Source organism: Apus apus, chromosome 3, assembly GCF_020740795.1.
Source record: "Apus apus isolate bApuApu2 chromosome 3, bApuApu2.pri.cur, whole genome shotgun sequence".
Lineage (NCBI taxonomy): Eukaryota > Metazoa > Chordata > Aves > Apodiformes > Apodidae > Apus > Apus apus.
This window is the reverse complement of record NC_067284.1, coordinates 75,565,503-75,580,231: the sequence shown is the minus strand read 5'-3', so window position 1 is coordinate 75,580,231 and position 14,729 is coordinate 75,565,503. Positions and strand designations below refer to the sequence as shown.

At 39.8% G+C, this 14,729-nt stretch overlaps 1 protein-coding gene across 1 annotated transcript; it reads right to left on the bottom strand.

The window, feature by feature from the left end:
* Positions 1–3,906: 3,906 nt before the first annotated feature.
* LOC127382137 (potassium channel subfamily K member 16-like) lies at positions 3,907–13,559 on the bottom strand. The gene is made up of 6 exons (XM_051613335.1): positions 13,297–13,559; positions 9,213–9,327; positions 8,510–8,676; positions 5,851–6,016; positions 4,291–4,519; positions 3,907–4,025 (listed from the first exon to the last, which is right to left on the bottom strand). The coding sequence occupies exons 1-5, from the start codon at positions 13,507–13,509 to the stop codon at positions 4,296–4,298; spliced, it is 885 nt and encodes a 294-aa protein (XP_051469295.1). The 5' UTR covers positions 13,510–13,559; the 3' UTR covers positions 3,907–4,025; positions 4,291–4,295.
* Between the last annotated feature and the right edge of the window lie 1,170 nt (positions 13,560–14,729).

The following is a 14,729-nucleotide window of genomic DNA, read 5'->3' as shown; positions in this document are numbered from 1 at the left end:
CCAGCTCCTCTCCCAGCAAGCCCAGTTAGTTGCTCGTCTAACCAGCTGGTAGCAGGGAGAGAGCACGCTACCAGCAGCGTGCATAAATCTAGTTTCCTCTTTTATTCAGCTGCTAAGCTAATCGAAAAGGCGGTAAACAGGTGTTTCTGATAACGGCTCTTCAATGGAAACAACTGCAAAGGTAGCAAGTTTGTGAGTCTTTTTAGCGTTTGTGGTTTCCTATGGAATATGGGAGCCCTTTCTTAACGCTGGCACTTCTCGAGACCTGTTTGATGAATCATTTTCTTGTATAGGACTATATAAAATACTTGCCTCTGCTCTTTCACCAGTAGAAAAAACAAAACACACCACAACCAAATCGCTTTGGGTGTTAAAAAAGTTTGTAATTTACCTATGTTGTTGCAGAATATGAGCAATAAACCCACTACATTTCTGAGCAGGGTGCCGTTATACGCTGTCAGATGGTGATGTCTTATCACACTGCCCTGTGATTTTCTTTTTTTGTCCAGAGGAGTGCTCATACCACTACAAATAAGGCAGCCTTCAAATAAGTATTGCACCACTGGAATAGTTCTGGTTATGTGGTATTTTTTGGTTTTTCTGGGAGGTGCTTTTAACTGACAAGCCCAAACTCATGGTTTTACTGGCAAGATGCAAAAGTTAACGTGCAAAGGACAGACCAATTCCAGTTTAAAGATATCACCCTGAACATAGTCTTAAAAAAAAGTTATGCTACTTATTGCTCAGTCTTAACTTTGCCTTTTCAATGTACTCATTATTGAATGATGTTTAAAATGGAAGAGAAAGTACCTTCTAAATATGAGAATGAAAAGATGCAAAGATATGAGAAAGTACATACACTCCAGTGTCCTCTTTCATTTAAGATCAGAAAAGAGACAAATCAGAGCTACACTTTGACATTTTAACTACATTAAAATCAGATAGTATAAACAAAGCACACTAAGTATAACCATGCTGGAACATTATGGACTAAACATATAGCATTTAATGTTTATACTAAAGATACATAAACCAAATTACAGGTGAGACTCAGGGTTTGTAACTACAAGCAAGACTGGAAACTCAGGGCATTGAAGATATGCTTGCTAGAAGTAATCTGGGGGGGGGGCGGGAAAGAAGAGATCAAGATTCACAACACATCTTCACAGAATCGTAGAATATTTTAATGGCTGATTTTCTCAAGTGTTCTCAGAAATGTCAGTTGTGTGTCAGCCTTCTCTTTGTGTATCCAGAGAGCATGGCTCAACTATTTGCAGATGGTATTTTTGGTGTTGTCTGGAAGGTACCAATGTATCTGAGGATGAGAATGGGCTTGCTGAGTAGGCTTAAAGAGCGAGTGCAAGCCTGGAAGGACTTTTGCTTCTTGTTCTGCTCTGGACTGCAAGTAGTAGCTGCTCAGGACAATGTGCTACTTTTCCACATGAGCACTGCCTGTGCCATTGCTACTGCCCCAGGCTGCAGAGCTCCATTCAGAGGCTTCAGAAGTTCTGTTTTCCATATATCTGAGCTGAGCATCCTGTTGCAGGTTGTGTGATCTCCATTCTGTGCAGGATTGCACCACTGGTAAAACGGGTCATTAAAAGAGCAGAAGAGTCCCTTTTGTGCACTCTTCTGACTCCTAGTAAGCTCTGTGATTGTACAGTTCTCCCACATATTTCTTAGCTGGTCAGTTGTTACTTGTTGACTACCTGTTTGTTAGAGGAAGGATACTAGAAAGCACTTGATCCACCCATGCTCAAGAACTCGGCCTGTGCTTCCAGTATGTATCTCTAAGTAACTGATTACAGATGTGCATGACCCTTAAGATCTTTTCAGGATCTTGAAAAACTGACAAAGTGAGCAATAAATTTCTATCACTTGTGTAACCTGGGAGAGGTGATCAGGATCTTTTTCTTTTCTGTTCCAACATGGCCACACGCTTGATTTAAGTGATCTTTCTGAGTCTTCCAGCAGGCAGCTTGAGAACAGCTGCAGCTACTCTCAGCCTTACTAAAAGCAGCAGTAGCTAAAAATTCAGTAGATAGTCTCACCACACTGCTACTTTGCGCAAGCAGTATCAGGCACAGGAGCGCTTTTCTGGACTGCAGTAAAAGCAATCCAAACTCCCTGTTGTCAGATGTCAATTAAGAATGACTTTAACAAACACTTTGTCAGTAAGTGGTGCATGCATGCTTTCTATCTCTGATAAACCCCATTATCATTTTTTATGACATACAGCGTGGTGTAAAACGCTGCATAGGATCACCTTTAGACTAGTGCATGTTGTGTGGCTTGCTGTGGCTAGATAAAGTAAGGAAGGCGTGGAAAAAAGGCAAGGTAAAGGGAACAGGCCAGATACAAAAGTCAGTCAAACTTTAGTTTTGTCTTTCACACAAACAGGCCTAAAATGTCTTGTAGTGTTGACACAAGGCAGGTACAGAGTAGAGTGGTGGTGATGATGTTAACAAGTGCATATGCAAACATTGTGTCTGAAGAATAGAGTATACTGAGAAAGTTTTCTGCGAGATTTGTAAAGATACAAAAAGCCAGACTGGAGCAAGTTGGCTGTTCTCAGTGAAAGAGGCTACAAAGAAAGCCATTGCAAAAATTTATGGGAATAGCTAAGGGCTAAACTGAGAAGATAAAATCTGTGAGGTAGGCAGTGCTAAGTCATGAGAGAAATCTCACATGGGATAAGCATTTGAAAAGTTAGTTTTGAAATGAGTTGAATAAACCATAGGTGGCATTCTTTTATGCCAGCATTTCAGATTTGAGCAGCCACACTGTACAATGCCAGGAGTTGGCAACTAGCAAAGAAAACACCAAGTCAGGTGTAAGAGTAAGCATCTGTTGTGATGCTCCTCAGAAGTAAAAATCTAGCCCAGAAAGTATGTGGGAACAGATCTGTGACCTACACGTCTCTGCATGTTTTATGGACACTTCCTCAAAATGAAGTATCAAAGCAGCTGCTGAAAGGCTGACATTTGATGTTACTGTAACTTGTCAGCCATACGTGAGCTTGGGGCTAGTCTACATCTACATGCCCACTCATATTTCTCTTGCAATTTACATTAAAGTTCTACTTATAAATGAGTTTAAAGATTAATTGACGCTTAGTAAGAGTTACAAACATACTGAAAAAATAGCATTGAGCACATAATTACAAGTACACCCACGGAGTGTGTCAGTGATGGTTATAAACAATCTAGTATGGGAATTAATGGATGGATAATTATTTTATCAAATTTCCATAGTTTAATAGAGAGTATGACTACAGCTTTGTATCTCATTCACTAGCCTGTTGTAAGGTGCTTTTATGTCCTTCTTTGACTTTTCTGCTTCTTTGGAGGTGGCTGCTGCTACTTTTGACTTACAATAACTGATAAAATCAAACTCCCTGCTTCTCACAGGTGACACTATATGCATGACCGAGGATCAGATTTAACACCAGAGCCTATCACCAGCCTTGTTTAGAGGTAACTGGACAGGATCATCTCTGGGTTGTGCATGATAGCTGTTCTGCGAACTGACCCAAAGCAAATGCCAGACTAATGTTTGTGATCTGGCTGGAAATAAGGAAGTCTGCTTGCATTTAGATTTAGTTTAAAGTGATGTTTTCAAGTGCTGTGAAATTAACTGTGATAAGGACAAGGACCTGCTTCGAGTTGTTGGTTCACTCTGAAATGAATTGTAACAGTCCAGGCAGTGCTGGATAGACATATGGTTTCTGCACAATTTAAGAGAGAAGCATTCTAGCCCAGAAACTAACTAATGTTATCATTTTATATGAAAGCTGCTAATTTCAGACAATATCAAATTAATCTTAATTGGATGGATGTCATTAAGCAGGTGGTCATTACTGTCAATATTCCTCTGTGGTTTTGTTTGTCTGACTGGAAATGAAGAAAGGTTTCTGTACCTGATTTTTTCCACTTGAGATTCATAGTGACATGACTTCTCATTGGAGCTGGAAGGCAGTCACTCGGGATTTTTTGAAAATGAGTGACCATATGAACTGAATTCCACTGGAGAAAGAGAAAGGATAATAATTGATTACTTCAGGGGAAGTTGCCCAGTAAAATGAATCCTGGGGCAGCTGCTTTACCATGCATGCTACTTTTTTGGAGGTTTTAATTGGCTGATGCCTACACAGCATATGGAAATGTCAATGTATCTGAAACATTTCTTCCTTAGGAAACAGTCCACAACCTGTGCTTTAGCCTGTTATGCACAGGGGTTCTTAATGTGAGATACAGATGAAAGATACACTTTCAAAACTGCTCTTTGTACCTTGCTCAGCTAGGGATGTGGATTCTAGGCTGCTCAGGTTCATCTTCCAATTTGGTGGTGGCTCCTTCTGCCAAGCTTAATTCAGGCTTGTGCCACTTTAGCTGAAGAAATTTTTCCATCAAGTCAGCTCCCACGTTGAAGACTAGAGCCAGCCAAGCCAAGCCAAAAACAATCCAAATTGCTGTTAGGCTTCTGTATACTGGGATATAGTGCTTCTTGGGGTTTGTGCCTAAAAAATCCAGGAAACTTTGCATATTAATATTGACAGCATCAATCTGCCAGACAACATACATACTTATACATCCTCCACCCTCTGCAAAAATGGATGTTTAACAAGTTTGTTCTGATCTATGAGCGTTCTTTTTTTTCCTGTTTTTTGTTTGTTTGTTTGTTTTGTTTCCTTTTTTGTTTTTCCTTTTTCCTTTTTTCTCTTTGCATTCCAAATTTCAGGTTAAGTTTAGCACCGTTGGCATAAGATTTCTGAAGCCAAGGCTACATAATAAAAATAACAATATCCAATGTTAATCAGGGATGCAAAAAATTAAGTGTTCCCACCCACCAACAAAGAAAAAAGTAATCTTGGAAACCTAATGCTGAATCAATATTAGTAATGTTTTCTTGAAGAGACACAATAGATCTCAGATGATTTAGAAAGATATGGTTTGCTACCTCAGTTATACAGTGATTATTTTTTGCTGATATGCCTTAGTAACTAGAATTCAAAATCACCTGGAGAATACTATGTGGGAAATGAGACAGTTGACATAAATGGTTATGGGAATCCAAATCTCCAGTGTGATACTTCCACAGCATGGACAATTCGTGCTGCTGATCCAGGCACAGGACAGCAATGTAACCACCCATTTAGTTTCTGTCATCCAGATCATCATGAAAGTCCACAGCACCCAGATTCAGCATGGGATGGGTTTTTATTCCTTTTGGGACATAGTTACAACCTCTAGGAAAGGAGAGCTCCTACTCCTGAAGTATCAGCCCCTAGTGCTTTTAACAAATAAACACACTATAAATAATCTGTTAAGAGCATTTGTACAAATAAGTGAGTGGAAAGATAGCTCCTCACGTCTCTACTGCCATGTCTCATCCTAGATCTCTAAAGACTATGTAATCTCACTGGCTTTGTTTTCTTTCTCAGGCATCCCTGGGGTGTCAGTAATATTCTCCCTGTTGTAAGCACTGATCATCTCATATTTGACATGATTTATTATTGGGAATGACAAATCACTGTTAGTAGGTGGTAGTTCAAGGGCTTAATACTGACAATGAGCACCTGTCACTCATGGATCAGAGTTGTACCAGCTTGGACATAGTCACTGTTGAGCAGGTGTTCAGTGGCACATGTGAAATGAGTTTGGCAACTGTCACTGTAGCTGCCAAGATAAAAATGCCCATGTTGTATAATACATTAGCTCATTATTACCAGCATGGCTCAGCTCACCCTTGTACCAGATCTATAGTGTAATGGATATCTTTGCCTTCTGTATTTAGCTTTATACTAGAGTAACTAAGTTCAAAAAAGCTCCATCTGGTTCACTTTATTACCTACTACATAGTCCCCAAATCCAATGGTGCTCAAGGTGATGAAGGTGAAGTAAAAGCCTTCTCCGTAGCTCCAGCCTTCTACGTAACTGAAAACCAATGGTGGGAACACTAGGAAAAGCAAGGTCCCAGTGGTCAGGAAGATGGCCACCGCCAGTGTTTGAACCACCTGTAAGAGAAAAAGAATATGGCAGCTAAACAGCACTGAGTAGTTGTTGAGTAGAAACTGCTGGGTCTGTTTTGTTCTTGAAACACACAAACCCACTCCAGTTGGGACCAATGGCCAAAAAAGGAGGGATAAACCAACACTTCCATGCACTGCAAGCTGACCTCATTGTTTATGCTGCACGTAGATACTCTACCTAATAATGAATCAGAAAAATCTCAAAATTAGGAAAAAAAAAAAAAAGGAGGATTTTTCCAAACTTTTTGCAATGAGTTTTGAAGTATGTTCAAGTCATATTTTCAAACTTATCATGGCAACTGTAGGAATTAAGTATTTACAATTTTAATTCAGGTGGAGATTTTCTCGTAATCAATTGGCTCCTGTTTGTGAGGAAAATCACCAAGTATTGTATAACTCGTTACACAAAGATTGGAAAGAACAAGTTTTTCTTCACCATGATTGCTTTACCATGACTGCTTCCACAGATTTATTTGGCTTGCAGAGCTTAGCCAAAAATATGTTTGGATTAAATCTAAGTGAAGTCAGTTTGCCTGCTTTTATTTTTAATTTTGAAGCACTCAGAGCAGAACTGTTTTCTGTGAGCACAGGGCAGATCTGTGGCTCTCAGTACAAACATCTGCCTTCTGGGAGATGTGTTACAGCATATGTGGCTGCAATAGGCAAGTACACAGAATGGTCAGTAGATAGGTCAAAATGAGATTTTAGGAGTTTAGGGTTGAGGATCAGGAACTCATGGATTTCCAGGGAACACACACTCTGGTGACGCAATCAAACCCGTGTGTGACTTTCTATGCATGTGCCTGTTGTGACTGGATGAAAAGCCAAATGGCTTCTTATAAAGTAGGTCCAGGTGTCCTTTCCCTTTCCCTTTTCCTTTCCCTTTCCCTTTCCTTTCCTTTCCCTTCCCTCTTTCTCTCTTTCTCTCTCTCTCTTTCCCCCTCTCTCTTTCTCTCTCTCTTTCGCCCTCTCTCTCTCTTTCTTTCTGTGTATTATTTCACACATAAAATGGTTCACTGAGCTTGACAAACTTGGCATAAGTCTATTGGATGACTTTGACAAATCAGTTCTATTTTATATACCATGTCTCTCCAGCTGTATAATGATACTTACCTCATTTGTAAACCACTTTGAGAATTACTGTAGTTGATATCTGTTCTCATTTAGTTCATTCCAGAAGTGTGTGATAGCATTTAGTTATATAATGAAGTTTGCATAAAAGTTTATACTGAAATACAGAATGTTGTTTTTAAATCTTGGCTTTTAAGGACTTTCTGGTACAAAGCTATAATGTAAGGGACAGTAAGTCAAGAATGAATACTGACTGATTAATTTTCCAAAGCATAACTAAATTGTGTTTAAAAGGAGGTGAACCAAATCCCTGGAAGAGGCTTGGTCAGACTGAACAAGCAGATCCAAGGCTCTGCCTGATCATAGGAGTTCTGCCAAAAATGAGATGTTAATTCAGGAGTGGGGAAAAAAAAAAAAAATAAAAAAAATCTATCATCTATCTATCTATCTATCTATCTATCTATCTATCTATCTATCTATCTATCTATCTATCTATCTATCACATCCCTGGGGTGCTGTTAGAAATCTCAGGAAAGATTCAGCAATAGTAGCATGAAAATCCTTCTGGTGGTAGAGCTGCATGTATCTTGGTAACAGACATAGGTTATGCAGCTGAAGAACTTATTGCTTATATAAACCAACTCTGCATTTGACAGTACCTTTATAGCCTTCCCAAAATGCAGTGACTCAGAGATTTTACAAAAGAAAAAGAGAAAAAAAACTTGTGCCAGAACTCTGAAACGTTTCAACATATCTAACATATCTAATCTCCCTTGTCAATTCATTGAACCTTTACTCAGAAACATGCTCTAACTTTGCTGTAAAGGATCTTAATGAATTGTCTATTATCAGTGCTTCCTTTATTCCAATACATCTGGACTAGTTCAATGACTCACCAATAAACTATAACTAAGGAGGAGTATTTATTTGTATTTCAAGAAAAGAAAAGGAAGAACATGCTAAATTGCTGGCACAATCAATGAAGGTAATTCAAGCCAAATCAGCAGGCCAATGAAAATAAGTTGTCTTTGGACAGTGCAGATCTAGATTCTTGAAAGAGGTTAGCATAGGCTAGGCAATAAGAGCTTGATTCAGCAATGCATGTATTCTGCTAAGGTCACCAGAGCTTAAGGACCCTGCTCAAAATTGAGGCCACGCTTCCCTAGCAGTTTTGCCAAGTCAGGTTTTAAAAAAGCAAATCTAGAGTCCCTCAAGCAAAAGTAAATTGCTTTAAAGCTACCGTAGATAAATACATTGTATTAGTTTTCTGATATGGAGGGCCACATAATTGCTGTGGTTCAGAAAACTGTAGGCACAGACAAGGTAACCCAATCTAGCAGCAGTACCTGTTTGAGAACTTTAACTAGTTTTAAAATAACAGAAATAAATAATAGACTGACACTGTACCTGGGCACGGCCTGGCTTTTGCACCCATCTTTCCAGGGTAATCAGATGAGCATTGAGGCCTTTCCCCAGCTGATTAAGGAAAGCCAGGTTGAGGGGCACACCAAATAAAGCATAAAACACACAGAAGATCTGTCCTGCCACTGTGCTGGGGGACAGGTTACCATAACCTGGAAAAAAAGAAAAAAACAGCTACATGAAAAAGCTTTACAGTCAGGCTGCAGGCCATCATGGGAAATTCCTAAGCTTAGGAACTAAACTATGTTAAGCTTCAGGGACCTGTGGAACTCTGATTTTCTGTAATTAAATCTGCTTACAAACTGCCACAGTTCATGATGGAGCCTTGTGCGTTCACTACTAATACAAAATTTAACGCAAAAATTATTACTCTTCAAGAGTATTGCATTTTTCTATATGTCTCTGATTTTGTGGTGAGTGCAACTGAGTGATTCAAAGGAACATTAGGACGTGCTGTGCATGGACAAAATTATATTGCATGTACCAAGCAGTCACTCAGCTTTTTCTGCAGGTGTAATATATTTGATACACAAGAATAACAGGAATATTTGGAAACTGATAAAAAACTGTAACCCACAGTGGTCAAGATTGTCTTACAGGTGTGCTATGTCCACCACTCACAGACTTCTGGGGGCTTTACAGCACAGCTGGAGGAAACCCCAATACATAAGGGAAGAGAGGACCTCACCTATAGTGGTGACAACAGTTCCTGCAAAAAAGAAGGAGTTGCTGAAGTCCCAGTTACTGGGATTGGTAGAGTTTCCTTCTGGATTGACCCCTTTTTCCCATGCTTCCATGAGGACCTGAGGCAGAAGAGGTCAAAGGAGCACAGATTAGCAACCCATTAGACAAAATGTCATAAAAAAAAAAAAAATCAATATTGCTTTTCATCTTGAGCAAGCAGAGCAATAAACAGTGTAGATAACACTGTAGAGTTTTACTAAAATGGCCTTGTGCTGACATGGCAAAACTTGGATATTTCCATGAACTGAGCTGGCCATGAACTTGAACTCATCACTGGAGAACTGGCCATTGAAGTAGGACAGGTTCCATAACTAGCTGCAGGTTAAGGGGAAAGGAGCAGAAGGAGACCCTGAAGTGATCAAACTGGGAAAAGAAACTGAAGTTATGCCATAAAAAATGAAGACAGTTCCTCTTCTCTCCTTCCGTAGTCCAGACATCTCATTCCAGTCTTTAACCTGGGCATGCATAAATGTATGGTTGTGTCTGTGGGGAGGGGCATAGGAAACATGCTCATTTTTGTTTACTCCGGGAAAGTAGTAGTGAGGATGATTTACTATTTTTGGCTATGAGTTCCCAATAATTTTCAATGAATATTAGGCTTCTCCTAGTCTAAAAGGCTAATGAAACATTCTATGCTATTCCAAATAGCTCTTACCAAATGACCAAAACTACTATTTGCAAAATAAATGCTGCTCCTATTTAGGCATCAAATATCTTATTAACTGCCTTAGTGAAGATTGGGTTTCTTTACTCTCCCTAAGGATTTCTCAGAAGGAGACTAGTTACCCTCTGCTCCGTGACTGGAGTTTCAGGATTTGCCTTTTTTGTTGCATTCCAATTTTAAGGTCTAGGTCACAGCCTTCATCATTTTGCCAAATGCCTGAAGGAATTACTTGTACATCTCTTCTAGAAACTTATGCAAGACATAAGCAGGATTCAACAACAAATCCAGCTTTAGATGGTTCCAGAAGTATGAGACCAAAGAAGATACTCTTTACTCTTTCTTGATTCAGATGTTGATCACTGCCAGAAGGATTGCTTATCTGATGAACATACAAGGTATCTGATTTTGCATATGTTCTGCAATATTAGCTGATCTGTGCTGGTGGTTTGAGTACCCTAAGTGTAATAGCTAATGTTATTCCTTCAGTATAAAATCATACAGCATTGGTTAAGCCCATCAGATAGGGCTGCTAGGCATAGTCACATGTGAACTCACGACTGAAGTGTTAGTGGAGTTTCTTTTCAATATGACAAAGAATTTTGCATTATCCATTAAATCGTGTTCTTAGAATGGGAGGAACTATCTACATTTTATTTGCTGGCTGGAAGGAACACACAGAAGCTACTGAGGTTTGAGTCTTTTGAAATGTCTAAAATAGCCACAGGTTGAATTCATCCCTGTAAGGAACAACTGTCAGTTCTATCCATTTCACTGCACAAGAGTTCAGAAGAGCTACATTCACATACATCATGAAAGCCAGCATGGGAGATTAAAGCAAATGTTGAATGTTGAACACTTCAGACAGTCTGACAAGGCCAGTTTCTTGGTATTATTGTTGCCTGAAAGTAAAACCCCATGAAAGAAATGGCAACCTGGTGCCCAAGAGAATTGTTCAAAAACACAAACAGGTTCATGTGGGACAGTTATAATTGCTCCTAGCTCCTCTCCATCTATACCTCAAATAACAGTTGAATGTGCAGTCTGAACAGGGCAGCTGTTGAATGGTTGGTGAACATTGGCTGATGCCTTTGGAAGCAGAACTAGCCAATGAGTAAAAGCAATGTGCTATAATTTACAGTATGAGTATGAAGCTTCCATAACGCTATAGTAGGTTGTGAGGGGATTAAAACTGCCTGCCCTTTCTGCTCTTATTCCCCTGCCAATATACATCGCAGCCACTTGTGGTCATAGACAAGGATTTGGTCTTCCTGGTCTACATTTATCCGTTCATTTGAGGCTGAAAACGTACAGATGTAATCAAAATGGGGGCTTAAAAAAAGTACTTCCTTAATCAATGAGTCTGCTTCTCAGTTATGCTGTCAGAATGGCATAATTCCTTGACCAAAGTATGTTTAGCAGAGACACATTAGATCAGAGTTTGGATCTGCACTTTCCCAAAGATTCAGGCAGTTCAGCTTAGGATCTGCAGCTCAGGGCCACCTCTCGGCTAGAGAGCTTTAGCCAAGCAGAGCCAACACAGTTTATGGACATGGCATTACAAGAATTGGCTTAATGCACCATCAAGTCAAAAGTTAATGAATTATAAGTGGTAACTCTATTAATATTGATAATGGATCTGCAAAATAAACCTGGGTTGATTCTCAGATTCCAAGATTTAAGTTTCAAGAACTGGCAATAAGACACCTTGTCAGCTGCACAGACTGAATCTTGTGTCTGTGTTTCACCACAGCCTGAATACTGTGACTTTTCAGACTGAAACTTCTGACATCCTGAACAGGCCTCCTTAACCATATCGTTAAAACATTCAGAGAGATGGTTACTTCCCTGCATTAGTTTTAGAGTTAAAGATTTAATGTGGAAAGACTTCTATTCTGTGCTATTAGTAAGAGCTGGACAAATTTCTTAAGCACTCTTCTAAATGACAGGTGAGTCAGAGTGCACCCGCACTCACATTCACCTTGAGGACTATCAAGTCTGACTTTGAAGCACTGTAGATGATAACTTGGTGCCCTCAGCTGGTTTTGTCTGGAACAGCTTACCAGTGAAACAATTGTGTCTGATTCAGCAGAGAAGCAGCAAAATGTGATTCACTGAGTGGCATGGCAATCCTAAGGAAGCTCCACTGGAGCCAGAGAGAGGAGAATCTGGGCATGTGTGAACCCTCCATAAGGTTTCTAGGGTACCAGAGATTTAACTAAGCTTTTCAATCCTATGAAGTATCCCAGTTTAGTTTAGAATGAGAATCAAGGTTTTCTCCTCTCCAATTACTATCACAGAGATGAGGGAAAGACACGTAATGTCACCAACTGGTGAGGCTGAAAAAAACCAAACAAGTTTTTAGGCATGTAAGTTCTTGAAATCTCTAGTCATTTAATGTTCCACAAGAAATATATCACAGTGTCAGTAATCAGGACATTGTCCTTGTAGATAGAGGTTCTGGTAGCTTCTCTTCCCTTTCTTTTTAAGCCTGTAAATGGCTTAAATCCATTTACAGAATCTGGGCTTTTTGCTGATTAAAAGCATATGCCTTTGTGGAAGTCCTCTCACTTGGACAGTAAAAACTTGCAGCATTTTTAGAGTTTAGGTTTAATGACATGGTAGAAAGAGATCAAACTGTTTAGGCACTCAGCTCTGCAACTAAATTAATTATGAGCACAAAGAAAGTGATAGTTCAAGGATGTTTGTCCAGTTCTTGCAATACTAGAATATGTCTATAACAATACCAAGAAAGGTCTAGTAATTTATCTCCAGCCAGTTCTGAGGAATAGATTAAAATGTAATTAAAGATGTCATTAATTGACAACCCATATTGAACAAGAGCCCTTTATCTCTTATAAAAGTGATAGATAAAACAGTCCATGATGGTTGACTTTATCTTTTCTTTAGAGGCCTGGAAGTGCAGAACCACCTTCAAAGGCAGTAGCTAATTTCTAGTACAAAAGAAGGGCAGAATTTGTGCAAGTTTGGACTGGAGAGCCTTGGAAGGGTAGCCTACTTCTTGTAGATTTGATTCTTGTTTTTTGTCCCCATGCATAATTTCTATGTAATAACTAATGAAAATCTGAAAACCAGGAAGTTGAAACTATTCCAAGGTAGCACAAAAGTGCATAAGCAGATTAGCAGGTTTGCGGAGTTCATGACTGGGAAAAATAAAGAAGTGCAATAGATTGAAATAAAGAAGTACATGAATGGGCTTGAGAAAACCTCTGCCTTTCTCTTGTTCAGTTAGTCTTTTAATGTCATGGATAGCAGATCAATCTATGACACGTTTGGCCACAACAGTGTAATTTCTTCTAAGTAAAACAATGCTTGAGCCAAAATAATGAGAACCCATTCCTCTTACCTGTACAAACTGCTCCAGGGCTTGCCTGTCCAAGCATGTGTAGTTCTGCAGGAACTTGAGCTTTTCCAGCTGGAATTGGTCCCGAAAGTGGGTCTCTGCCTGCTTCTCCAGCAGCTGGAACACCATAGCACCCAGGAGGAGGTAAAAGAGATACCCCAGTACCAGGAGAGGAGTCCAGCTGATCTGCTGGTTAGGAATGGTGAGGAGGGGCATGCTGCTGCTCTGCTGCTGCCAGTCCCTGCTCAGTACTTAAAAGGTCATTGTCCCAAGATCTGTGCTATCCAGGAATCACACACTCATACTCCCAGCTACCACTCTGGAGAATTTTTTAACAGAACATTCAGATATCAGGCCTATACAAAATGAGACTAGCAGATAAATTTTATCCCTCCACATTATGCCTCCATCCAAAATAAAGGGAGAGCATTTCTGGCTTAATAAGAATTTGAATTATAATTTTTTTTCTCCTATCAATACAACTTTTACCCAAAGATCTCAATCAAATGAATGAAGCCTGACAAAAGCCCTCTGAGACTGCTATTGTTTTCCAGGCTGGGAAGCTGAAGCAAAACTGTGGTTGAATGACTAACCCAGGGTCATAGGAATATAGAGTCACGGAGAGACTCCTAGAGTTTTGACAAGTAAAACCTCACTATAAACACTAGACTTGTGTACAAGAAAAACACAGAAACTCTCTAATTACAGCAGACTCTCCAGAGCAAAGAAGAGTATGGAGCTGAGGAAATGGAAAAGTCAACAGCTGCCATCTATACCATACAAACATTGCTGGCATCAGTGAAAGCAGCATGATGAGGCTCATAAACATCCTGAATTCAGCCTGGTCACACGACAGACCTTCTCTTTCTTTTCTCACCCTAGGAAGATCAGTCCCCTCGCTGCCTGGCCTGCTGCTCCTGAACTCTTTGTCAGATGACACCACCCCTTAGTCCATAGAGAATGAACCACTAATGCCTTCTGCTTTCAGTCTCTGTATTGCCCTTTTAATCCAAATGTAAGTGGGAAGGAGGGCTTAGGGTTAATCATTAGCTAAAAAAGTACCAGAGATTCACTCATGGGAGCCTTAATGTTTATCATGCACTGGAAATAAGCTGGGCTTGCATATTTTTGTGTAGGAAGAGCTTTATGGCTATTGTCATCTATGCCACACTGCTTCTGAAAGAAAACACGCACACCCACACACAGAACAAGGTGACCATGTGGCTAGGGCTGCAATTTTATTAAACTCTTTTCCAATTAAAATGTTCTGAATACAGTTTAGTATTCAGATTGTTTTTCACCCACCTTCAAACAAGCGGTAGTGTTCAGTGTAAAAGACTGAAAATACAGATTCATTCACACCTGTACCTGGGAAAAATCCTGTACTTGCCATTCAAACTGTGCTCCTAGGCTAGGGCCAGCCATCTCCCACCAGA

Coding starts and splice junctions, on each gene's coding strand:
- LOC127382137 (XM_051613335.1), bottom strand. CDS start 13,509: ATGCCCCTCCTCACCATTCCTAACCAGCAGATCAGCTGGACTCCTCTC. Junction 9,328..13,296: donor CCCTGGAGCAGTTTGTACAG/GTAAGAGGAATG, acceptor CTTCTGCCTCAG/GTCCTCATGGAAGCATGGGA. Junction 8,677..9,212: donor AACTGTTGTCACCACTATAG/GTGAGGTCCTCT, acceptor CTTTTTTTCCAG/GTTATGGTAACCTGTCCCCC.